This window comes from Opisthocomus hoazin, chromosome 2 (genome assembly GCF_030867145.1).
Source record: "Opisthocomus hoazin isolate bOpiHoa1 chromosome 2, bOpiHoa1.hap1, whole genome shotgun sequence".
In the NCBI taxonomy this organism is placed as follows: Eukaryota; Metazoa; Chordata; class Aves; order Opisthocomiformes; family Opisthocomidae; genus Opisthocomus; species Opisthocomus hoazin.
The window spans coordinates 30530070-30554401 of NC_134415.1; the positions used below are offsets into that span (position 1 = coordinate 30530070).

At 40.5% G+C, this 24332-nt stretch overlaps 3 protein-coding genes and 1 long non-coding RNA gene across 11 annotated transcripts in view; 2 read left to right on the forward strand and 2 right to left on the reverse strand.

The window, feature by feature from the left end:
* EPRS1 (glutamyl-prolyl-tRNA synthetase 1) overlaps positions 1 to 5797 on the reverse strand; it is a 45622-nt gene extending 39825 nt beyond the window's left edge. For all 4 annotated transcript variants that reach the window (XM_075413022.1, XM_075413020.1, XM_075413021.1 and 1 more), the window contains exons 1-2: positions 5716 to 5797; positions 3272 to 3356 (exon numbers count right to left, since the gene is read on the reverse strand). In XM_075413022.1, the coding sequence (XP_075269137.1) occupies positions 3272 to 3356; positions 5716 to 5761 (131 nt within the window). In that variant the 5' untranslated portion in view covers positions 5762 to 5797. The remainder of the gene's footprint in view (positions 1 to 3271; positions 3357 to 5715) is intronic.
* A 128-nt stretch (positions 5798 to 5925) lies between these two features.
* On the forward strand, positions 5926 to 11800 carry LOC142360477 (uncharacterized). Of its 3 annotated transcripts, none has more exons than XR_012763088.1 (3): positions 5926 to 7463; positions 9825 to 9938; positions 11643 to 11800. It is a non-coding gene; the product is annotated as an uncharacterized LOC142360477 (long non-coding RNA). The 3 variants fall into 3 exon arrangements; XR_012763087.1 differs by having other exon boundaries at positions 5926 to 6338; positions 9799 to 9938; XR_012763086.1 differs by having other exon boundaries at positions 5926 to 6338.
* BPNT1 (3'(2'), 5'-bisphosphate nucleotidase 1) lies at positions 8964 to 19503 on the reverse strand. 2 transcript variants are annotated; one of them, XM_075413026.1, is made up of 11 exons: positions 19319 to 19503; positions 18493 to 18673; positions 17760 to 17860; positions 16544 to 16668; positions 15115 to 15219; positions 14771 to 14878; positions 14196 to 14244; positions 13095 to 13186; positions 11896 to 12093; positions 10917 to 11022; positions 8964 to 9590 (listed from the first exon to the last, which is right to left on the reverse strand). In XM_075413026.1, the coding sequence occupies exons 4-11, from the start codon at positions 16658 to 16660 to the stop codon at positions 9442 to 9444; spliced, it is 924 nt and encodes a 307-aa protein (XP_075269141.1). In that variant the 5' UTR covers positions 16661 to 16668; positions 17760 to 17860; positions 18493 to 18673; positions 19319 to 19503; the 3' UTR covers positions 8964 to 9441. The 2 variants fall into 2 exon arrangements, with proteins under 2 accessions (XP_075269141.1, XP_075269140.1); XM_075413025.1 differs by lacking the exon at positions 18493 to 18673.
* The window catches only part of IARS2 (isoleucyl-tRNA synthetase 2, mitochondrial), a 39249-nt gene continuing 26948 nt past the window's right edge, over positions 12032 to 24332 (forward strand). The window contains exons 1-8 of one of the 2 annotated variants that reach the window (XM_075413024.1): positions 12032 to 12104; positions 20258 to 20380; positions 21466 to 21622; positions 22792 to 22940; positions 23030 to 23079; positions 23178 to 23287; positions 23373 to 23463; positions 23839 to 23954. In XM_075413024.1, coding sequence (XP_075269139.1) covers positions 12096 to 12104; positions 20258 to 20380; positions 21466 to 21622; positions 22792 to 22940; positions 23030 to 23079; positions 23178 to 23287; positions 23373 to 23463; positions 23839 to 23954 — 805 coding nt within the window. In that variant the 5' untranslated portion in view covers positions 12032 to 12095. Of the gene's footprint in view, positions 12105 to 19550; positions 19782 to 20257; positions 20381 to 21465; positions 21623 to 22791; positions 22941 to 23029; positions 23080 to 23177; positions 23288 to 23372; positions 23464 to 23838; positions 23955 to 24332 lie in introns of those variants that run through there. The other variant, XM_075413023.1, reaches the window with a different exon arrangement.

Here is a 24332-nt window from a genome sequence, read left to right on the forward strand (position 1 = left end):
CCCATTTTTAATACAAATGGATCAGCCAGTCTCATTGGGTTAACTGCACTAAAACCTAAGGAACATAGTTCATTCATAATTTTTTTGCTTCTAGGTTTTCAAGCTTCCAGGATGCAGTATACAGAAGACCCATAAAATATAACCAAAAACAAAAGGCACAGTGAGGGACTTAACATACACAAAATATGTCTTCTTACAATTTCACACTGCTATCAGATTTTAATGAAGCTTTTTCAAACTGAGAAAACCAAAACATTTCTAATACATTTGTATCTACATAAAGTCTTTGGAAGATGTTTTTAGTTTTCGCTAGTTCATAGTAAAACAAATACCCTTGATTACTCAAGCAAAATTGAATAAATAGATGAAATGTGACAATGTTACTCTGAGTAAAATCTTACTTGTGCTTAAAAAGTTGTTTATTTTCTTTGGGAAAAAAAGATCTACTTCCACCCAAACACAGTGTTAATTGGTCTTCTTTCTTTGAAAAAGTTACAAAATATTAAGCCTGCTCTTTGCAGCTAGTGTCTGCTAACTCCAGGGGTAAGGAAGAATAACCATGGACAATGTAAAGTTACAGGCAAAGAGTAAGCGTCTCTTGAAAGTGACATGAAATGCCACGTAATTAAATACCAGGACAAACATCCAAGAAGCAGAACACAAGATGGGAGAAAGAAAAGAAAACAAACAAAAAAACCCCACAAACACAAAACAAAACACAAGAATCTCCAACTGCAATAAATCATTACTTGAACTAACTTGTAAAAAGCATTGCAGGATAGCTCCGTGCAGAGGTCAGATATGTCTGCCTAAGACTAATACTACTCTGAAGCATGCATGTGCTCACAATACATAACAGAAAAGCTGTACTGCAGTTTGTTATCTGATACAATGCAGGTATATTCAAACACTCCATAATGCCATCAGCATTTAGCAGAGTGGTTTGTTGAGGAGCTATTACCACAAGAAGTTCTGAAGCCAAGGCTTAAAAAATAATCCTCAAAATAAAACTGACAATCTCAAATTAATGATAAACTTTTCAGCTAACAAGCCAATAGCTAAGTTTCAGTTAGTTAGCTGAAAAGTTTGTCACCAGATTTTAACTGCACCTCAAATCGTAACCTAGAAAAATAGCAAATAAAACGTTCTCTGTTGTTCAAGTCAAGTCATCAGAGCCAATGGTTTCCTGGAAAAAAAACAAAAAATCAAAGTCTGAAATATCCCAAGTGAATTTCAACTCATGCCAAAACCAGATAGCTTCAGCAGAATTGATGCCATGAAATCCATTTACCAAAAGCATTAGCTGATATGAGTTCAGCTGATGCTTCTCAAGTTGCAGATACACTTTTAACAGACTTTAAAATAGAGAATCAATTTTTAAAATGATTGTACAAGCGAGCAAGAAAAAATTCATGCAATATTGAGGTTTGGAATAACTTCTTAAACATAATCCAATGCCAAGGATGAGATGACACTAACACAAAAAAATTCCATCTGATGGAACCATGATTCTAGCTATTACCAACATATGGCCAAAGTGCAGAAAAAGAGCTCTGGCTTTACATTTCAGACAATTTCCATTACAGATAAAATGAGCGGGTTTGCAATGCAGTGGGAAAAAGGCATGGTAATACAAAATTATTTAATAAAATACAATATTATTTCAAAGCCAAATATATAAATTTATATTGTTCCAAGATCACCCCCACGTGTCACAGGAGTGTATATGTGCACATATGTCTTTTGATATATACATACACACACACTGCCTAAACTGAGAAAGGAAAATGAAACCAAAATCGGGCTAAGACTGCTTAAGGGGAAACTCTCTCATGCAACTAAAATATATCCAATTAACCCTCCGCTCCGTATGCTGTATCCCACATGTGCACAACACACACTGAAAATTATTAATGCTGTACTGATGAAGTGCCAATACAGCCTGTCACATTTCCCTTGCTTCATTACAAAATCACAAATTCAATGCCATCGCTAGGCACAGCAAAAGACAACATGTAAAATCAGAGACTACAGTAAGGAAAGAACTCATATCTGAGTTCAAGTCCAACAATTTAACCAGAAAGCAGTATCTGGAACCAGTAAAGCAATCACTATGACAGAAGACTGTGAATCATACTGTGCTTTGATTTTTTGCAGAAATACATACATAGTGACAAACTCTTTCCCTAAGGTTAGAAGACAGTAGAAAAGCTCAGCCAGTGTTCTTTTATGAGGACCAAGTCAGGATCTTCGCAACACAATGTAAAAATAACGTTGTTTTTACATCAATTTTACATATATGCAGGAATACCAATTTATGATGAATTTGTGCCTTTAACAGCATCTTCTACTGAAATAGCTCACAAAATGCAAGTTTGTCAGCACACCTGTGAACAACTGATTTTTTCCCATTCTTTAAAAAAAAAATAAATAGTATTCACAAACTACACTTATTTTAAATCACTAATTCCAAACTCATCATAGTGTTAACATACTTTAAGTTAGGATTGCAATGTTTATGGGTTAAAATATGCTCCTTACTGTAGATATCAGACATCAGAGATCTCCACTGATATGTCAGTGGTACTTAAGATGTCAGGTTATCTCCTATTGATATAGCCAGGTATCTTACCTTATATGGAATCTAAGATGACAATGCAGCTTCCCAAAACTAACAGCATTAGTCCTGCATTTCTGATATGCATATGACCCTACTCAGATCATAAAAAGTACTTTCATGCCCCAAACTTGAAAATAACTATTCCAATGGCAGAGTATTTTCAGAAGGATAGACAATAGATTTCTACAAAGATTTCCAAGATTCTTTCTACAGGATGCAGATGGATACACTGGATAGCATGGCACAGTTAATTAGCACTTTTCTGAGATAACATCATGCCTTCACTTATATGCAGCAGTGAGCCCAAAATAATGCCACATAAACTAAAAATCATTCCACCATATATGTGCAAGTCCAAGGAATCTTGTATACCAACCTTGCCTACCTAAACAATAAAGTGGCTGGTACAGCATAAACAATTAGACATAAGTGCACGCAAATAAGAATACCAGAGCTCTTTCCATAAGGATCAAGTTTAGAATATATTCTAAATGTTTTGTCTGTGCTACAAAGAGAGATCAGTAACGCACTGGCAAATAAAACTGTCGTCTTCTCTTCCTCCTACCTGAAAAGGTTACTGTCAATGTTACAACCATGTGATTTTTAAAACTGCTGACCCAAAGCTAGAAGGAGAGATGCAAAGTCACTTACTCGGACACACAGAGGAGGGTTTCATTCCCTTCTTCCACTGAAATTTCAACATCATTCTTCACATGCTCCACTGTCAGCAGAGCTCCTGTAAAAAAAAAAAAAAAGAGAAAAAGATACTGAACTTTCTTCCAGGAAAGACATCTTTCGTAGTAGCAACAAACCAGTTACATTTCTTATCAAACAGGACCAGGTGATTGAACTGGTTCCTTCAAGTAAGATTGCTCAGGGAAGAAATCAATGTTTAATCTCATATGCAAGAGGCTTCTTATTCTTGGCAATCCTTACAGCTTCAAATCGGTAATGTTTGCCACTACAGTAACCTGCAGTGAGCTCAGCAAGTGTCAGCAGCAATACATTTTGCTTCCTAAGAGTATTGTAAAAATTAGTCTTGTCCCGCAACATACACAGAGAACATAATGAAATCGCTTTTGATTACTGAACAGTATAGTAATGTATTCCATCCCAGCCCTGACATATGCACCAAAGGAGATCAATTGCTGAATATACCAGTACTTTCTGAACAAGGATGAGACTATTTTTAATCTGATTTAATGTTTATGAAAAGCTTAGCCGTTCAAAACCAAGAAACTCTACTCAAGAAAAAGTGCAGCAAGCTTACACAGGGTTTTCAGAGTAAGTAGTTCACCAGCAACAGTAATGGATGGCCTCTAGAAAGAAAAGAATTATTGGCTTTTTTTAGGCTACATCATCACCTGGAAGACAGCTCTGCTCATATCCAAAGCAGCTTGATGCAAACCTGCTCTGATCTCAATGCTCTGTAGCACGACACAGCAGCTCACACAAAGCACCGAGCTAACTTGACTGTATTTCTGGGTTGGCTCAGGTCCAGATTCAGCCTGCTGAGCAGAAGTAGAGGAGCTTGTGTTCTATTGCTGTGCTCAGAAGCACGTACGAAGACAGCAAGCTTTTGCACAGGAAATATTACTTAAATGAAACTAGCCAAAGGACTATACTCTAGGTCTTAAAAAGACACCTAACCTGTTACAGTCTCCATAGTGTGCTGTACACTCTATCTTCCCTAGAGCAATGCACAGATTATCCAAGGCAGATGATGTCGTAAGCTATTAATACACTGGCCTAAATACAAAGCACTGGACCTAGGAATTCCCTAGCTCTCACCTCTGCTAAGCTGCAAACCCTTCTTCTGGCATTACACTTTTATCAACAGTAAGTAAAGGTTCTTCCCATCCCAGTTATCCGTCTGTGAAAGTCAGGATGACATTGCTTATGCTGTATTTTTGTTTAAGACATGGAAGTATTTTAATAACATGCATGGAAATGCTTTGAAAATGACAAGCATTATCCACACCACCAAGCTATGTAATTAATCCTAATGACGTTAAAAGCTACTGCACTTTTCCCAGTGCAAAGCCACAGTGAACAGTATGAAGTGGGAATGAGTAGGATGGGTGTACTTGTCTTAATACAAATGTTGACTAAAGTGTTTCATTTGTAATATGTAATATTTCTGACATAATTATGCAATCTCCCGAATTAAAGCTCTCATGCCACTCACCAGCTATCAAAAGAAAAAAATCCTCCAAAGCCCCTAAGCCCATGTTAATCATAGCTCTTGTATCATATCATACCTTTCCTAGAAAATCAGTATAACCAAGTATCAGGAGAAACATTATTTAAAACTTATGTTATTATGCCTTAAATCAGCAGCCACACGTGTTCAACTCTGAAATGCATTTGGGAATAACAGCGCAAAAAAGCAATGAATCAACTAAGATGGAAAATGGGAAGACAATGTATTGTGAACAGTTGTAACAAAATGGAGAAATGGTATGGAACACGTACAAAAGGCTGTTTCCAGACGGCAGAAAGTGCAGTGAAGGAGGTTCTCGCATTTTTAAAGGCAAAATCGCCTCGAGGTCCAGCGAGCAACGGAGAAAGCACGATTTTGCGGCACAACTTTGAACCAGCCCCCCGAACGAGCCGGATTTGAGCAGCAGATCGGAACTGACAAGGACAGACATCAGCAATCAGGCAGAGCTGACGAACAAGCCACCTGAATCAGGGCTGCCTCGAAAACTCGGCCCCCAACGCGCCAAGTCGACCCGGGGGGGTCCCACCTATGACTCAGTTTCTTTGGGCGGGCCGGCCTCTCCTCAGCACCTCGAGCGCCAGCTGGACCCGGTCCCTGCCGGCGACGCGGGCCCCTCGGCACCGGGCTGCTCGCCGGGGAGCGGCCCCGGCTCCCAGAGGGGCGGGCGGGCGCGTGCCTCCCCTCACGCCTCGCCCGGGCCCCGCACGCGGGGACGACCGGCGCGCGGCGCCGCATGATGCAACGCGGCGGCCACGCGTCCCGCCCGCGGCCCGGCGGTGCGGGGACAGCGGCTCGCCGGACCCCGCCGGACCCCCCCTCACGCCCCGGAGGAGCAGGGAGGGCGGGGAAGCGAGGCCCGGCCCGCACTTACCGAGCGGGGGGCTGCCCGCGTTGACGGTGAGGCTCAGCGCCGCCATCCCCGCCGACACCGCCGGCGCCGCGCCGGAACCAAAGGGGAGGGGCCGGGCGGGGCGCGCGGCGGCGCCAGCTCGGCAAGGGCCCGCTCGGCAGGCCCCGCCCCTGGCCCCGCCCGCCGCCGCGCGCGGGGCGGGGCCGCGCGCCCTGGCTTCCGGCGGGAGTAGCTATAGCGGCGGCGGCTGAGGGGAGAGGTGGCGCGCTCGGCCTCGTCGCGGTCGGTCGGTTGCGGTGGGGGCCGCCGCGGCCCGAGGTCCGCCGGGAGGAGGCGGTGAGGTTGGAGCCGGGCGAGGGACGACTGGCGGGCGGCGCGCAGGGATCTGCCGGCCACACCCCGTCCACGCTGGGTGAAGCCCCGGGGACAGCGCCCGGTCCGGGTGGTCGGTGGAGGCTGCCCTGCCTCTCAGCGTGCCCTTGGCCTCGGTGGGGCCGGGCGCCGGTGCTTCTCTTCCCGCAGCCGCCCCGGCGATTCGGAAGAGCCTTCCCGAGGGCTTTGCCGGAGTTACCCGTGAGAGCCCTTGGGCTGGGCGGCCGGCAGCAGCCGTAGGGGTGGCTGCGGTGCCCCGTCTGTACGTAACGGTACGGCTGACCGAGCGGCGCAGCGCGTACCGGCGCGTCTGAGCGCGGTGGTTCCACCCGTCTGGTTTTGCGGAGCGTTGCTTGTTAACACCCCTCACAAGCAGGCGGGTTCTGCATTGGGTCAAGCTAGTCTTGGAATGAATTACAGAAATACCGTGTCAGCGGCTTTTCCCAGGAGACAGGCTCAAGTTCACATTGTTGCAAGGACAATGCAGTGTCACTGTGGTTTCTTTTTTTTCCCCTCAGTCTATTTTATAGATGGCACTACAGCACCTGGTGTGCTGGCAGGGAAAGTCTCAAACGCTTGGTCGCTGGACCAGTGCTGTTCTGTGCAGTGGGCGTAGTGGTATAGCCAGAGCATGACTGCACCTTACGTGCTGGCTTTCATCCTTGATTCCTACTGCTGGGTTTTATCTCAACTTTGATATTTTTCTGCGTTAGCAGTCTTGCAGTTTCTGTAAGCATGGGAAGTGGTTCCATACATAAGGGTCAGGTAGAAGCTGGTGTATGCCATGTTCGTTCTACTCCCATTGAAGTGACTGCAAATGAGCAGAGATAAATTACAGCAGAATTAGAAAGGGGCTTATGCTTAGGGATTTTTCAAACATATAGCAAGCTTCAGATGAAAACAAGAATATGGAGACAGATGAGGATTACTGACAGTGGGTTCTGTACTTGGCTTTGTATTTTAATCATTACGTGGAAAGACTTAAGGCAGGCTTTGCATCATCCAAGTCATTCCACATTTTATCTTACTGTGTTTTGAAAATTCACATGCAGATTTTCATGTGAATACTAAAGCATGCATACCCAAGAATCCTGCAGAAGATTTAGGTGAGAATTACCTATAACTGAGGCCGTGAAATTTGATTAATCATGTACTTCCTACGTGGTTCAAACTTCAGTCACAAGATGTGGAATGGGTAAACTTATAATGGGTCAAAATATGAACAAGGCTTTAATTAAAGCAGGCTGAATCTGTCTTGCTACTAGTCATACGCTTGAGGAAGGAGAATAAAGGCAGGCTATAGATGAAAGGAATAGCAGCATGTGTTGTTCCTATATATGCAGCTTTAATCCAGTGTCATGATAGCATTATGGACTGGCTGATGATGACAGAATGAGGTAGGTGATAATCCTGCTAATTTATCTGTGTCATGATAAGCTGACCTCACTAAGGAAAGAGCTTCCTTAGAATCTTCTCTGTGGGGGAACACTTTAGCAACAGTCACCTTGTTTGTATCTTCTGGTGTCAAGATGTTCCTGCTTGCTGGAAATAGAGCCAGCTTTAAGCCAATGAAGTCATATTGGTGTCACCCTACTGTGAGGAAGTGATCTAATCTAAGGAGTCTAAGTAAATTAGACTTGTTAAATACCTTGTGTGGTGAAAACAGAAAGAAGTAACTTGAACACACTGTTAAAAACTGAATTTTGCACTTTTCTTCTGTGTGGAAAAACGTAGCTTTTTGTATCATGAAATTCAGTGCTAGCTTAAAAATGGTTTGAGTGGACCAAGAGTGTAGTTGTTCAGAGGACTTAACCTTGTGGGCAGGGAGAACGTGACAATGGGTGCAGTGTAACTTGCAGGTTACTTTGCTGTTTATAGTGTCAGCAGAGGTTAAGGCAAAAAAAAAAATAATGCTGGGAGAGCATAGACATTCAGTCTTTATGGAATCAAGCAGCCAAGTTCAGGCACCCTCCCTGCCACCACAAGCCTGAGAACCCAACATATGCCACTTATCCACACAGAAAACAGGAAGAAAAGCACAACTATGTGCTGTCTGTTGAAAATGGCATCTCTTCATGGCATGCCTCAGTATGTGTCACATCATTAGGAAAAGGGAGGCCCCAAGACTCCTTAATTTGAGGGTGAGGGACTTGAGTAACAGAATCTGGAGATAAAGGACATAGCAGCCCCACTGGTTCAAGATACTCTGAAATCCTAAATTCAGATTGAAGAGACTTTATCTGTTTAGGCTAAGGTTGCCAATTTTAGCTAGTCAAATGTCATTTACTTCTTGTTCTCTTTTGTGTTCAAGTGGACTCAAGTTGAATCCTGCTTTCCTAACCCCCACACCTATGGGAAAGCTGACTGAAACAGGCTCTCCAATTTTTAAGTTCATGTTCAGTGATCTTGGCTCCTGCTGTGTCCCCTAACATGCGTATGTCATACAGGAGGGAGAAGTGGTAGTGTCAGGTTCCTCAATTCTTGGGGCTGTTGGAAAGCATCTGGACTTTGTTTCTCTCAAAATTTGGATGTGAAAAAATTCAAATTCTGGCATTTCTGTTGTCCCCATGTATGACAAAATGACCTAGGATGCCCAAAGCTCTCCAAGACTGAGGTGGCATTGATCCTGACAGAGGCATTTCAGATCATCAGAGATGTGCTGGAACTCCTCCCCTTGTTTGAGTTTCCTTGGGTTCTCCTCACCTGAGGTGTCCTGCTGTATTAATGCTTCACTGATCCTCAATGGATCCAATGATCCAGGAACCCCCATTTGAGATGTCAGAGGCCCAGCTGGACTGTGTCCTGGTTCCTGCAAAACTCAGACAATCTAGCTCACCACAAACAGCAGTCTTGGCAATCCCAAAACTGAGAGCAGATTGACAAATTCAAAGATTCACTTCTAAGAATCAAAACTGGCCACTTTATTATAAATGGGCTAATCCATCTCAGCAAATTCTCACTCCATTTGTATTTAACACATAAACCCTTGTTGACTACATACAACAAAAGATATTGAGCAAGATCAGGCAAATGACTTAACAATTTTGTGCCCTGAATATTAAGATGAGTTTTGGACTGTAGTGTTGTGATTAGCAGTATATTAAGCACAGTCATGAAGAATGAATACTCCCAAAGAATATGGACAACTACTATTGAAGAAACGTGACTTTTGATATTGTCTGCTAAACACAACAAAACAATCTGATCCAACATATACCTAGAGATTCTGTATGTAATTTTGAAATTATTGAACGTGTTAATGTAAGAATTTGGTTCAGATTCTATAAAACAAAATTTCAAGCTCAGTTATCTTCTTTCTTTTTCTCCAAGCTCATTTTCTCAGCCTTCCAGGCCAAGTGAAGATGCTTTACTGCTTTAAGGCACAAGAGATTGTTTAACCGTGTTAGGAATACGACTGGCATAATAGTCATAATTTCTCAATGTGGCAAGGACCCCAGCTGAATTCATGTGTTTCACTTCCTTGTTATACTGAAATGAATTTCCATGGATATCAGTTATCTTGCCTGCAAAAAAAAAAAAAAAAAATTATTCCGGCAAACAGGAGCTGGAGAGAGATAATCTATTTTATTACTACAAGTGATATAACTAAAAAAACCCAGTCTTTGGGGTACACATGCCTGTCTTCAGATGTGAAATATCTTTGCTCCCAGTTTAAGTACAACAGTTTTTATTGACTGAAATCAAATAACTAATGGTTTTATTTTCTTTCAGCAATACTTAAATTCCTTGTGTTTCAGAAAAGGAAAACAACATCTCTGTCTTATGGATTAATTAAAATACTTCCCGAGTAGTTTTTACATTGGCTGTTTACAAGAAAGAAAGAAACATCCTCAGTTCAAGAAAAAGCAAGGGTAAGGCTACACAACAAACTCTAACATAATATAGAAATGACACAGCTAGTTTTAAAGGAGTTTCTAGAAATCACTTAACAAGAGCAACACAGATCTTTATGCAAGCTAATTTAACCATGAGATACCTACAAAACAAGGAGGCTAAATACAGCACTGTGGTGCCCCAGATTTGGTTGCTTTTTTGTGCCTCAGCTAACCTGTTTAAAGCTATCCCAGTTATCAACACTAGAGACAGCAGAGGAGTTAAATAATGTCATTATGAAGCCTGTTATCCTTGCTTGACAGAATTTAGGAGATCAAACCCCACAACTGTAGCATATGGTGGCAAAAGGTCTATCAATGTGAACAGCAGAGAAAATACAATAGTAACACTTAAATTCTTGTCAGTGAGACTTTTCATAACTTCCCTTACCCCCTAGAAAGGTGAAGTGGCTTATGTTGGCTGGAGACCACTGATTTTACTGAATTACATGAATGACTCAATTTTGGAGTGTTTGCATCTGAGGAAAAACTGCATGATTTGGCCTATTTTTGTTTGTTTTTTTTTTTTAAGAATTTGATGTCCACATATTATGTAATATGTTACTAATAATGAACTACTATATCCAGTTAGTAGGACAGTGTGATCTTACTGTAAAATAGTAGCCAACAGAAAAAAGCCATTTGTTTTGAAAATATTAATATAAACAAAATTCTGGAATTTGGCTTTTTAAATTATTTGACAGTTATTGACTATATTAGTCGAGGGCAAAGCAGATCATATTATGCTTTACAGAGCATCATTTGCTGCCCCTTTGGAGTTACTTGTTGATGTCAAAGGGCTCAAAGCTCCTAGGGAATTGTGACTATTTAAAAATACACATATAGTGTCATTTTTTTTTTCCAAAGACATGTTTTGAAGTTCTTAATGAAAACTGTAAATGACTGTAAATTGATGCAGTTGCACTTACCTTGGAATTTTGAGTGCTATTAACTTACCTCCCACAGCATGTAGAATAGCTTCAGGTGCACATGTATCCCATTTCTTGCACCCAGGACTGGCAAATACATAAGCAGATGCCTTGCCTTCTATAAGTTGAATGATCTGTTATGAATAGAGAGTGGCAATCATTGCAAAGGATCTAAGCATTTAGAAACAGGTTAAAATAACACTAGGAAACGGGGATTAGATCAGTTTATTCTATGCACTTATGGTCAGAAAAGGAACACCAGCCATTTTCTTTCCAATATTACAAGAAATTATATTAAGATTTACAAACCTATACTGTATTACCATTCTGCATGATCTATTTTTGATTGTTATAAATACAGTTAATAGGATGAAAATCTGCTTTTAGTTTCAGAAACAAGACTTTGCATCTTGTGCAAGTACTAAGAAAATAGTGGAAACTATCTCCATGTTGTCTTGGTGCCGTTTTGGGCCTTGCACACATGGAGAAAAGATATTGGAGGGTCTGTTTTTGACAACCATGGCAAAACTAAGCTTTCAAGACTGCATCAAATGAGTACTCCCTGTATGCAGAGAAGCTTTGCAAAGGAAATATCACTGTGTGCTGCTCCTACTTTTATCCTTTGGTATGTGCTGCTAGATAGTTGGAACAAAAAACATATTAACATGAACAGGAGGAAATGTCTAATAATTATGATTAAATTGTATTGCCATTTAGTCATTCTGGTCTTAGAACTTTATATTTTCTCCTCTAGAAACAGAATATCGGGGAAGGTGGACCTCAGCCATGGCCAGCACAGTCATAGTTACAAATATACCTGTACCAAATTCCAACTCTCTAATTCATAACACTGTGAATGCTAAGAAGAGAAGTTGTGCTGCGGAAGGAGGACGAAATTTCCTGTACATTCATGCAAGTAAGCAAACAATTTCTCTAAAGATTCTGTTTTCTAAGGGTAATAAGGCTTCTTTGTCCCTATGAAAACAAAAGATTTTGAGTTTTCATACCTTGTTTCCTGCTCCTCCAACTCTGATGACACTGTCTGGGTTCAAGGCACTGATGCAGTCATTTACCAGGGTACTGCTGTGAGAACGCGTGGTAATGACGATGTGTTTCCCAGCAGGTGCTTCTGTGAGCCGAAATCCAAAGGCACCTATGCCCAGGACTCCCCATATTGTCCTGCCCAGCACAGCACCAGCTCCTGCCTATGAAAAAGGTACACAGGTCCAGGTGATGGTTAATTGTAGTGATCAGCATTTAAAGCACAAATGGAGAGCAGTACCCAGAGAAATCTTTGCTTATTAGGGAGTATAATATTAATACTGGTGTATCAATTTAAACAGTGGCACTTAAAAAGAACTGCTCTAAAGCTCTGAGAAATGGGTCTCTTTCCCTCTAAGGCAATGACATCATTTCCCATTTCCTTATCTGAGACATTGTGGTGATGCACTACATCCCGCCTCTAATGACTGACAAATTAGTATTTGTATATTTCTCTACTTCAGGCGCAATCACTAACTGAAAATATCTTCATTGTCATTGTATATGTTTTATCACACATATCACAGAACATACAGAATCAGCTGATGACATGCATTACAACAGCTCAAGAGCTTTTTCTTTAAATTCTAGTAAGTTTAATCAGGCTGCATTCTGAGCTTTTCCCCCACCTCACAGATGATACTGAAATAATCTCCAAACATGTGTAAATGCCTGTAGGTTGGCCATCCTGGACTTAAACCTGAAACCTGGCCTGATACACTCTAACCCAGCTGTCAGTGACAGGTACACTTGGTTTATTTAGGGCTGCAGGCTTATGGCAGTTACCAAACATGACAAATGCACCTATTGCATGGATTTACTAAAGAATTTCTAGGAAAGACTACAAAAAATGCCAAGCTGTTCTTGTTTTACAATATGTACTTTATATGTACTGTAGTAATATGTACAGTATATATGTAATGTACACAGTATTAGTGTATTACACAATCCTCAAGATTCAGTATGGCTGGTAGTAGGTCCCTGAGATTCAGTTCCTGGAAACCAACATTCAGTATTGTGTATATTTAATAAAAACAACAACACCTTATATTACAACAGTAACTCCACTACACACTGTTTTTCAGTTGAAAGTGTGCTAACCAGAAGTGGCTTAGAAGTCACAGAAATCACCTAATGCTTTTAAACAAATCAGTGCATTTAATACCTCATAGTTGTAATATGGCTGGTTAATAACTCCTGCTATTGCTTTGCCTCCATAAGCAATTCCAATAAGAACCGTTACATGATCAAGGAGACCTGTACAGAAATCATATGAATGTAGTTATGCTTGAAAAAGAGAAAGTACACATATGAAAAAATAAACCTTCAATAAAAGTCCACAAATTGATATGCAGGGTGGTATCTTAAAAATGCAAATACTAATCAGGACTTTAGGGGTTAGGGGTGTAACAGGTTGGTTGATATAATTTTTTTAGTCATTTAGGCTTGGGGTCTGCAAAAAAAATGCCCCAGATAGAATTATCTTAATAGAACTATGTTATAATTAGCATATAATGAGAAGGAAGTTTAAAGAAATAGCAGTATATGATGGCATTCTTCTATAATTGTGGTGTGAATTATTTAATAGTATTCAAAACTATCCATTTGTTGACACTTGTACATCTCTCTCCCTGAAAGGGGGTAAAATAATCTGCCTAAAATATTTCACACTAATCAATTAAAAGATGCAGCAGGAGGCTAGAGTTGAGGTTTCAGCATGTTGTTTCTGGCGGTTTTTCTTTTTGTTTTTTTCTTCATTTTAGGGTCTATTTCTACAGACAAAAATTAGACTTTGCTGCAAACAGTTTCTTCGCATAACTGAAGAATTATGATTTGTGGGAAGATGTTTTACTCTGAAAGGGCTACAAATACAGCTGTGGTATTTGGGTTGTTTGAAGAGGAGGATGTAAATATAATTGAGTGTATTCCTGTGCAAATGGGAGATTTAGTCCCTCAGTTCAAAGTATTTGCAAAATTGTAAGTTTGACTAAAAACTTAAGACAACCTGCCAGCACTCAAAGGCAGCCCTTTGTTCCCTGAAGTGATAAAAACTCATGGGCACTCAGTAGCCCGCCAGGAATATGCAATACTGGCTAGAACTGAATGGAATGATTAAAAAATTCCATAGAAATCAAAGTACAGAAACAACATCAGCCATACGAAACAATATTGTATGTAAGTTCTATCGTAAAACTATCCACATGTACATGCTACTTTATTACATTGCCATAACTTTTTTCAATCAGCAGAATTAAGAGAAGCCAACCTTCAGTGTACTCCTTGGTTCCATCCAAGGGATCAACCCATATTACAAGCTTTGAAAATAAAAAAATAAGGAAAATTAATAAATACAAATCATGTAAATTACCATGCAAAATATATATTTTACTTCAGTGCTTTAATTTCCTTACAGCAGTAAGGAAATAGAGATTGAAAATTTTAACATTATGATATGACTGAAGCCTATAATAGTATTTTACACAAAAAAAGCTTAAAAACTGACTAGAACTTCTCAGTAAATATCTTAATAGATGTATGAAGGCTTAAACGGAACACTTAAATGACATTACTTTCTTATGTCCAAAGTAGATTCCTCCCACATTAATTTGAATCACAAGTTGTAAGAAGCAAATGTCCATTTTCCATTATTGCACATAGGGATAATGCAGCATTACCAGCTCTGGAGGTTTGATTCTCATGACTACATTTCAGTTTTCAAACCAAAAAGAAAAATTTGCAACTTTGAAATAACCTTTTTTCTCAATAGATTCTTAGCTAAAATCAGTAAGTTATATAGAAAGTGTAAAATATGAAGACATATGTACAGCATTACTACATTACCTCTTCCTCTTTAATTCCTGTGTACTGAGCAGGACAAGTTTTCTTCAGTATTTCTTCACAGTGACCATTTTCAATTAATTCCTCAGTCACCTCATCGCTGGACAGTTCCTAACAAAAAGATTTTCAAAATTATTGGAAAAAGGTGTTGGACTCACCTTGATTTGCCTTAGAACTCTGGATTTGCTTGCAGCTTGCTTGACAAAGCTAATGCAATGGAAAGATGAAATGGGATGGAAATACTTTTTCAAAACAAAAACAGACGATTTTCTAAAACCTGCCAAAGCAAATTCCACTGCAAGTTACAGCAAGTTAAATTGTTAGTATGAAATCAATTAGGTACGTACTTCTTCTCCTATGATTGTCACCTTAGGAAACTTCCGTGCCAGGGAAGCACAAATGCTCATTTGCACCAGTCGGTCAGCTTTGGTCTGCAAGTCATTGGCTCCGCCCTGTCAAAGGATGGAGAGGAATTTGTGTATTTCAAAACTACTACTACAACAACAACAAAACAAACAAAAAAACCCATGTTCAGTTGCTGGTTCTATTATGTTAGAAAATGACAGAGCAGTGCATTTCTGATTTACTGGGAAATAATATTAACACACATGCATTTTCTAAGGTGAAACCGAGTTAAATGGATAAAAGCCAGCATTTAGTTTTAGTTAAATTACCTTAACCTTGCTGGACTCTTAAGAAATAAGCTTAATGAAACTTGTTTATGCATTTAAAATTAACTGGTTAATAAAACAAAGTACAGGTAGTGCACAAAGCTTTCTTGTAGTGAAGCTGCATTAGTTTTTTCCAAGAACCTAAAAGCAGGTTGTGTGGGAGAGTATGTTCTACTTAATATATCTGAGAATCCTGCTATGCATCTAAATACTTTTGAAAATGCAGATCGTTACTTTCCAGGTTTTTTTTTCTCTCCACCATACACCTGATTTTAATTGCTTAGGAAAAGAGGGAATTATAAAAACTTGCAAATATTTTCGTAATGGTGAGTAACTGACCAAATGGGGGGGAAAAAAGTCTTTTTGCATCTACTGTTTGAACTGACAATAAAAATCATAAAGGATCAGGCTTTTCTTCACAACTGCCTGAAAGCACTTACTATCAGAAAAACATAAATATCAGCAATTACTTAAAGACCAAAAATAATATACTTAATGCAGCCCATAATACTGTGACATACCTGTAAAGCTACAATTAACTTCAAAAGTTAATTCCACTTACTCTAGTATTGTAGTCAAAACAAAGGTCCTGGCTCATCAGTGCAGCAAATGAAGAACTTCATGCAGATGATTGTAATTTCATTTTTGTTTTCTTTATAGAATTAAATTTTAAGCTCTGAATTTATTTTGAAAACTGTGATTTACAGTCAAATCTAAGGTTCCTTTTTGTTTTAAGAAACTAAACACTTATTTATCCTAAACCAAAATTTGTCAAGGGTACAGTACTTTATACTACATAGGTATGGAAATTAATGGGAAAGATACATTATTATGAATTGACATGCTATCCAAAGCTTGTGTTTTGATAGGGGAATCAGGACAAAATTATGGTGTATTTTTTAAGTGTATGAACATTCTTTAGAAGTGCTGGTCAAAAGACAATTCTTTGCTCTTTTAATCTTTTAATAAGAAATATTTCTTGTTATCAGAGAGGTGAGGACTGTATTTCCTTCCCCAGTTGATGATCTTCAAAAATACCACTTTGACCTGTATCCAACTCTGCATTAATACAAGAAATTAAATTGGAACAAAGTAAAAGTAATACCTTCTCCACTATCCCCAGATCTCCTGCAGCCATTACATTTCTCACAATTGTTGCAGCTTTTTCTGCAACAGAATATGCAGAGGCGACCACACGCATTAGTAGAGCTGGAGAAGCCATAGTGAGTGCTGAAAGGAAACAAAAAGCAAACCTGTATGTTTCCTCTTCAAGAGAAGATAAGAACAAAAATATTTTACATAACATTCCAAACAGAAACAGTTTAAGCTGAGTAGGAAGGGTAAAGTGGGTTACTGCCAGTGAGTACTAATGAAGTGAGCTCTGACGTTTTTAAAAATACAATTAACAAACACAGGGATATAAAGCTACTTTAGACAAGATTTTTCAATTATCTATGCTCTGACAGTGAGCCCAGTTCTCGCTAAAATAAAATTTGGCATTAAACAAGAACAGCAGCAACTCATCATAAAAGTGTAGTGTACACAGAGCATTCATTTTTTTGTACATTGTGAACACAAGTTCATTTTTTCAGAACTGAACCTGCACAGTTGGTTTGTGTCCAGATTCAAGTACAAGGCTACCAGGTAGGATGACAAAAGCAACTTTACTTACTATTTTTATTTGTTTAAATATAAAATAGTAGGCTTTTGTAGATGGCCTAATTGTGAACACAAAATAGGCTAGTGATATGCAGGTACTGCAAGCGCTGCCCTCGTATGCGAAAATCTGTTTATCTAAATTTTACCATCCTTTCTGTATTTCTTTACCTTCTTTTGATTTCTTTAGGGAGATCTATTACATCTTCCTTCCTCCCCTCAACACTGCATGTCCTGTCATTCCTCCTACGGTATTCATTTCTACAGCTGTTCCCCAGCACACATCAGCGTGATTCACTACACCTTCAGTTCCCAAACAGAAGAATAACTATCACTCTTGCAAAAGGCATCCATTTCTCCCAGCTTTTCTCTATCTGAGGAAAAAGTAGTATTGATAACCATGCTGTATTCTTTAAAATGCAGAGCTAATGGCTTTTTATGTTTTCCTGTCAGTTTTTTCTGTCTGTCTAGATTACATGCTTTTTGGGTTGGGTTCACATGTATAATATTCTTCCCAGTAAACACCTGAGCACAGAGCCAGAACAAAAAGTACAGAGGAACTCATTAATCACCATGCAGGTGATATATTAGGCTTCCCTCACAGTCAATATTTGTAGCAATTGCAGCAAGTATTGCATAAGTGGCAATAAGTCATTTTACAATACCTTTCCTTTCTTGCTTGAGAAATCTGCTCGGTAAAGTATAATATGATGAAGTGATAAGGCTAGCTGCTGTAGATGATATTGATGTAACCTCAAGTTCACACCTGTTTACAGCAAAAGCAAACAGCAATGTTAGAGGTATCAATCCCAAATTTAGCTGGTTTAAGAACTTTTTGAGCATTTTAGAAACACCGTACAGGTGTATCTAAAGTTGGAAGATTTCTGAAGCTAAAAGAGTAGAGTAAGTACATTCAAAAAGCACGGTTGCTACTGTTAATTATTTACTGCTCATGGATGGGAGCAAAGTGCTCTGGAGACCTGTAAAATAGCCAAGGTCCATACCCAAAGCACATGTGTGGGCTATCATAGAGTGGTAACAATGGTTACAGAGGAATTTTTGGAAACGCTACCTGTGGCAAAAAGCAGCTCTCAAACAATTGAAAGTCATAGAACAAATAGGTGGTGTAACACATGGGAAGACAGATACTATTTTAAGTATATACCATCATGTGAAACAAGTTAACAGGATGGAAAATTGCATGTTGTTCATTCCATACTGAAAATATCTGGAATATGAGTACTTCTGAGAGTAAAAAAAAAAAATTAGATGGGAAGTTTGGGTTAAAGAATTGAGCTCGGAAGAAGATAATTAAGATTTTATGCTCAGCTTCTCATTCTTCATTTGACCTTTTAGTGCATGTTTGATCCTGCATCGTAAAATGAGGCTAAAACTTACCTAATTGTTTTAAAGGCTTGGTTTATTGCATGTTTGCATAAAGTTTCAGAAGCCTCAGAAAACAATACAGTATCTTATGTTCTTGAAGCTTGACTCGAGGTGTTTCTTGGGCACAATTTTCTTGGACATTCTTAAGGCAAAGAAGTCTACTTTCTTTCTGTAGTGAACCTGCCTGAAATCTCTAAGCAAACCGTAAAATTAAAATGTGCTTAAGAAAAATCAGATTTATTCAGAGGAGCTGAGAGGTTCAACACCCCCTCCCCGTGATACAGAGCAACTAACTAACGGAGTGCAAGGCGCATTATTACTGCAGAAGGCGTCTGATATTTTTACAGGGCCGCATCTCCTGTGCAGCACGCTTTCTGGGGCGGTGGATCTTTTTGGTTAGGCAAGTGTGTGCTGGCTGGCCATAGGCTTCTCATCTCTGCAACTTTTTGATCTCACATTGACTAGTTGATAAGTTACAGTACATTCTGTCTGATGAGGGCCATGTCTGATGTATACCTCCAGAATACATTCAGGAATACACTGCTTTGGACAAAGGAAGTGTGGCTTTTACAGACTGTACAGTTTACAAAGATTGCACAGCATCTACCCCTCAGGTTAAATTTGCGTATGACTTTCAGAACATACCTGGTCCTTTCTCCTAGCCCAGCAACCGCACTGTGCGGTGGTCTCGGCACACCCCCCTGCTTTCATCCCCACCCAGGTAAGCGAGTTCCCCGGCCCTCGGCCTCCGAGGCCGACACAGGGCGGCGGGAGCTGCTCTCCCCGCCGTGCCCGGCCCTCCCGCTCCCCCCGTCACCCCGCGGCGGCGGCGGCTCACTTCAGGCAGAACTGGCCCCGAACGCGTCTGGGGGGCGCCGCCGGCTCCGCAGAACGAGCTTGAAACGCCCCGAATCCTTCCGGCTCCGGGGAGGGCCGAGGCGCTCCGCCGCCCCGCGGCGCCCGCCCTCACGGGCAGACAAACGCGTTGCTGCGCGATCCGTCCCTTCCCGCGGCCCGTCGCCGCCGCGCCGCTTGCCGTAGCGCAGGCGGAAGCGTTTCCCCAGCGCGCGTCGCAGGTCGCGGCGATGTTTGGGGCCTGGCGGGCGGCGCCGCTGGCCCGGGCCGGGCTGCGGGCCCGGCCGAGGGTCGCCTGGGGCTGGGCGCGCTCCGCCGCCTCGGAGCCCGCGGCGGAGAGCCAACGGGACTCCCAGTACCGGGACACGGTGCTGCTGCCGCGCAGCCGCTTCCCCGCGCAGCTACCGGGGCGGCTGCAGCCCGAGATCGAGCTGGAGACGCAGCAGGTAGCGGCGGGGGCCGGCTCTGGCTCTCCCGCGGGGCCTCCCTGCCCGCCGCGGCGCGGCCTGGGGGGCGGCGGGCGGAGGTGTGTTGGCGGGCCCGCCTTTGGCTGCGGGTGGCTTCGTGTGGGCCAGGGCGGGGGGCCTGGTGCCGGCGGAAGGGGGAGAGCTCGGGGCCTTCGTTCGGGGTTTGGTTACAGTCCGGGCGCGCTCGGGTTTGTTACGGCGTCGTTTGGAGGAGGAGCGAGGACCGCACGGGTGGCGGAGAGCCGGAGCAGGGCCGTGAGGCTTGGTGCTGTGCCTCTCTTGGGCTTCTTGGTAGCGTGGAGCTGCTGCGTCTGCAGTTACAGGGTTGGACAAGTTCATCTCCCCGCGCTAGTTTATTTGTTTGCAATATGCGTTCTACTGTGAAGCCAAATTCCGGACTTCTGGGGACTGCGAAGACCTGTGATGATTTAGTTGTTTTCTTGTTGTCTCTACAGAAATGTGGTTTTTCAGAGCTGTATTCTTGGCAAAGGAAAAGGAAAACAAAGCAGGAATTTTGTCTTCATGATGGACCACCATATGCCAATGGAGACCCCCATGTTGGCCACGCATTAAATAAAGTAAATATTTACTGGTTCACACTCTACTGTTTTGAAGTGGTAAATACTTCCTGTAACATGCTGTGTGTTCTCCGCTCCAGTTTAAATCAATGGCAATTTAAAATGTCCGGTATTTTGGTAAACAGGGGTTTTAAAAAGCAAGTGACGCAGTTGTGTAGATGCTATATCATGCCACAGTGACATAGATACCATACTATGGCATAAATACTGTATGCCAGTATATGGTGCCTGTATGCTGAGTGCTCATTTATGAGGCTGAATGTTTCAGTAAAAAGAGAACATTTTTAAGAAAGTGCAGTCTTTATTCCTAAGCAATATTAAATGCACAATTTATTTGTCTGTGGAACATATCACACATACTCACATTGGGTGAGTGTGTATTTCTGTGTGTGTTATATGTAAAAGTATTACTGTAATGCATGGTTGAGCTGTGCCTTGCTATTCTTTTTTCCTTTGGGTATTTTGTGAGTTTGTTGTATTGCATTTATTTTACTGCATTTATTTTATTTTATCTGGGGATCTTCGATGGAACTGCAATGACCAAATGTTGATGGTTTTTAAAATGTAAATTTCAGCTTCAGAGTAATACTCCTGAATATGTTTGGATACATTTATATTCAGTCCTGAGAATGACAGTGTTACGTGTGCTACAAAGTGAGAAAGAGTAAAATGTGACCTGCAGCTTCTTAAGGGACTAGCACTAAAGCTTGGACTTCTGAAAATGACAAGTTTTGATAGTTGATCACTTGCATAAAAAAGCAATAATTTGCACTAGGCCAACACTGTAGATCTAGCTGAATGTTTTAGAAATAAGAGCAAGTAGGATTTGTTTGCTTCAAGTCTTGCAAGTTTATAAACTGCATCTTTCAGTTATACTGAATGTGAATTCCTTTGATCAGAGGTCACTTGAGGTTCTGCCAGCATACAAGATGATTGGCAAGAAAAAATCATAAATGGATGGTCTTAAATGTAAATGTATCATGCAACCTTTTGTATTTGTTTTTATAATAGAAGAATCTTAATTAATAATGTAGCTATTCTCCATGGGGGAGCTAAAGGGATAACTGACCTTTGTGTCTTTTCAGATTTTAAAAGACATCACTAATCGTTTCTACATGATGAGAGGTTATAAAGTACATTACGTACCTGGATGGGATTGTCATGGATTGCCAATTGAATTGAAGGCATTGTCAGAAGTCAAAGGAACTGAAAATCTTTCACCAATGGAAATTAGACACAAAGGTAACATACTGTTTGCAATATCTTTATAGAAAAAGCTGTCTTAAGTATTTGTACATCTTGGCATATTTTGAATGTTATGCTTTATAAATAGCTTTTATACTTTATTGGGTGCTTTTAGCCGTTGGTATCATTTTTTAGATTGGATCACTGTACATATTTGTCAAGCAGATTGAGTACAATGCAGTCTCATGAAGTGGAATAATTGAACACAGGCTTAATTTGATGCTGTAATGAACATGCATAGCATTGACCATGGGTTTAAAAACCAAAAGGACTGAGGATTTGGATTTCTGCTTTGCATAACTGCGTAGCAGCATGTAACCAGTATTTATCGGATCAGCCTGCTTTTGGGTTTTGAAGACTAAATTTGCTGAGGAGCTAAAAAGAAGCTCCTCAGAAACTGGGAGCCCCAGCTTGAGCGGGGGGTTGGACCAGATGAGCTCCAGAGGTCCGCTCCAGCCTCAGCCATCTTGTGATAAAAATTGGGCTTCAGCAGGACAGCTTGGCTCAGTATCATAATTAGGGATGTATTTATTGACTCTGGTTTTAGGAATACTACAAACTACAGGGTGATGTTTTCGGAGAAAGTTAGTCTGCGTTATGTGGAAACTGTTTTGAAAAAATAATTTCAAATACCGTATGTATTGAAAGACAACAACATTCAGCTGCAAAACTGTTTGCAGTGAGCAATTTAAACTGCTTTAGCTTGGAATTGCAGCAATGAAGTGGGCTAACTTGTTTTCAGATGCACATTGCTTTGAAAAGTTTGAATCGGCATCAACAGAGGTTAATTTTCCCTCTTTCTTATATCACATTATGTGAGAATGCACGTTGAGAAACTGTTCTTGATAACTAAACGTGCTCTTTTCCCCGTTTCTTTAAAAAGAAAATTTATGTTCTATAGACACTTGTGCTTTATGTCCCTGTATTAGTCAAAAAGTGCCACTCCTGGATCTTTTTACTCTTTGCAGTCATTTTATGCAACTACTTCTCTGAAATACATGTTTTTTTGAGCCGCCATAATCTATTTGATGCACGTCAGTAATTGGTGCACAGTTTCAATATGTTCAGCTCAGGCTTTTCTAAAAAACATCAGTAGCATATTTTAAATGGTATTATATTTGTCTTCGTGGCCTAAACTGTGTGCTTCGTGGAACTGTTTCCTTCAGCCAGAGAATTTGCAGAAAGAGCCATTGAGAAACAGAAATCCGCCTTCATTCGTTGGGGTATAATGGCAGATTGGGCTAACTGCTACTGTACATTTGATCCAAAGTACGAAGCAAACCAGCTGAGAGTCTTTTACAAAATGTATGATAAGGTATGTTGAACTTCTGGTAAAGCGTGTTTTCATTTGTCGTGAGTTGCGATTCTCCTAACTTTCTGGTTTTCCCTTCCTTTTCTCTTTAGGGTTTCATTTATCAGGACTATAAACCTGTGTTCTGGTCTCCTTCAGCAAAGTAAGAATCGACTTACTAGTTTGTCTTAAAAATTTTGGCCAAGGTATCAATAGCTTTTCATGTTTGAGTGTATTAACTTATGTTTGGTATCTCCCCAGAACAGCCTTGGCTGAAGCAGAGCTTGAATACAATGAGCAGCATGTCAGTCGTTCTGTGTATATGAAATTTCCCCTGTTAAAGTCACCACCTAAGCTGACTTCTGTGATAGGTATGACTTCTGTACAGATTTTAAGACTGATAGGTTTTATTTTTGTTATAATTGTAAGTAAAGTGCTTTTAATTTACATCTGTAGATGGATCATCCCCTGTTAGTGTGCTAGTCTGGACCACGCAACCTTGGACTCTGCCAGCCAATGAAGCAGTTTGCTACATGCCCGATTCAGTGTACGTGTCTTTAACTTGGTTCAGTGATTTCCATAAGTCCTTAGCAATATTTATCAGCAAAGTGAAAACCTTCAGGACTACCATTATGTTATATTTAAGGCATCTTTTTTGTGGTTGGTTTTTTTTTCTATGACACGATTGTAAACTTTGTTCTATCTCTCTTAATATATTAGTTTCTGCTTTCATTTTATTCTTTTGAAGTAGTTTCTTCCTGATGCTACGTTATCTTGAAATTCTTTTGAGATTTAAGAGTGAATTGGACATGTAGATCTTAAAACATATTTTGCTGTCTTTTAGAGGTGGAATGTTTAAACAATTTGTAGCTTTATGGTATTTGGAATTATTTAGTATGACAAATGTATATTTGCATTGTAGATATTCAGTTGTGAAATGTACAACTACTGGTGAACACTTCATTCTAGCTGCAGATAGAGTTGAATCTACAGCTGCTGTTTTGGACATGCAGTTTGAGGTTATGTCAACGTGTAAAGGTAGGTTTTAGTATTGTTAATCTTGTGTTGCTTAGGAATCTGCTTGTAGGTGTCTGAAAACTGCTTTAGTTTTGAGATATTAAGTTTGTTTATATTTTGAGAACATGCTTCACTAAAATAATACAAAGAGGAGGAGCAGTCTGTCAGATTTAGTACAGGTGTATTGTAGCTCAAATTCTCATCCATAGATTGCAAAGTACTTTTTAAAATCTGGGTTCACACCTGGAAACCTTAAACACTGAGTGGAAGTCTGTTCGGTATGAAAACCTTGATCACATTGAATGCAGTTTGTCTGTCTTTCTCATCATTGCTGATGAGAACAAGGGGCTGCGGTCTGCCCAATTGCTAAATTCTGTGAAAACTACTGAAATTACCTAG

Coding starts and splice junctions, on each gene's coding strand:
- BPNT1 (XM_075413025.1), bottom strand. CDS start 16,660: ATGGCTTCTCCAGCTCTACTAATGCGTGTGGTCGCCTCTGCATATTCT. Junction 14,879..15,114: donor TGACAATCATAGGAGAAGAA/GTACGTACCTAA, acceptor TCTTTTTGTTAG/GAACTGTCCAGCGATGAGGT. Junction 11,023..11,895: donor TTGGAGGAGCAGGAAACAAG/GTATGAAAACTC, acceptor TATTCATAACAG/ATCATTCAACTTATAGAAGG.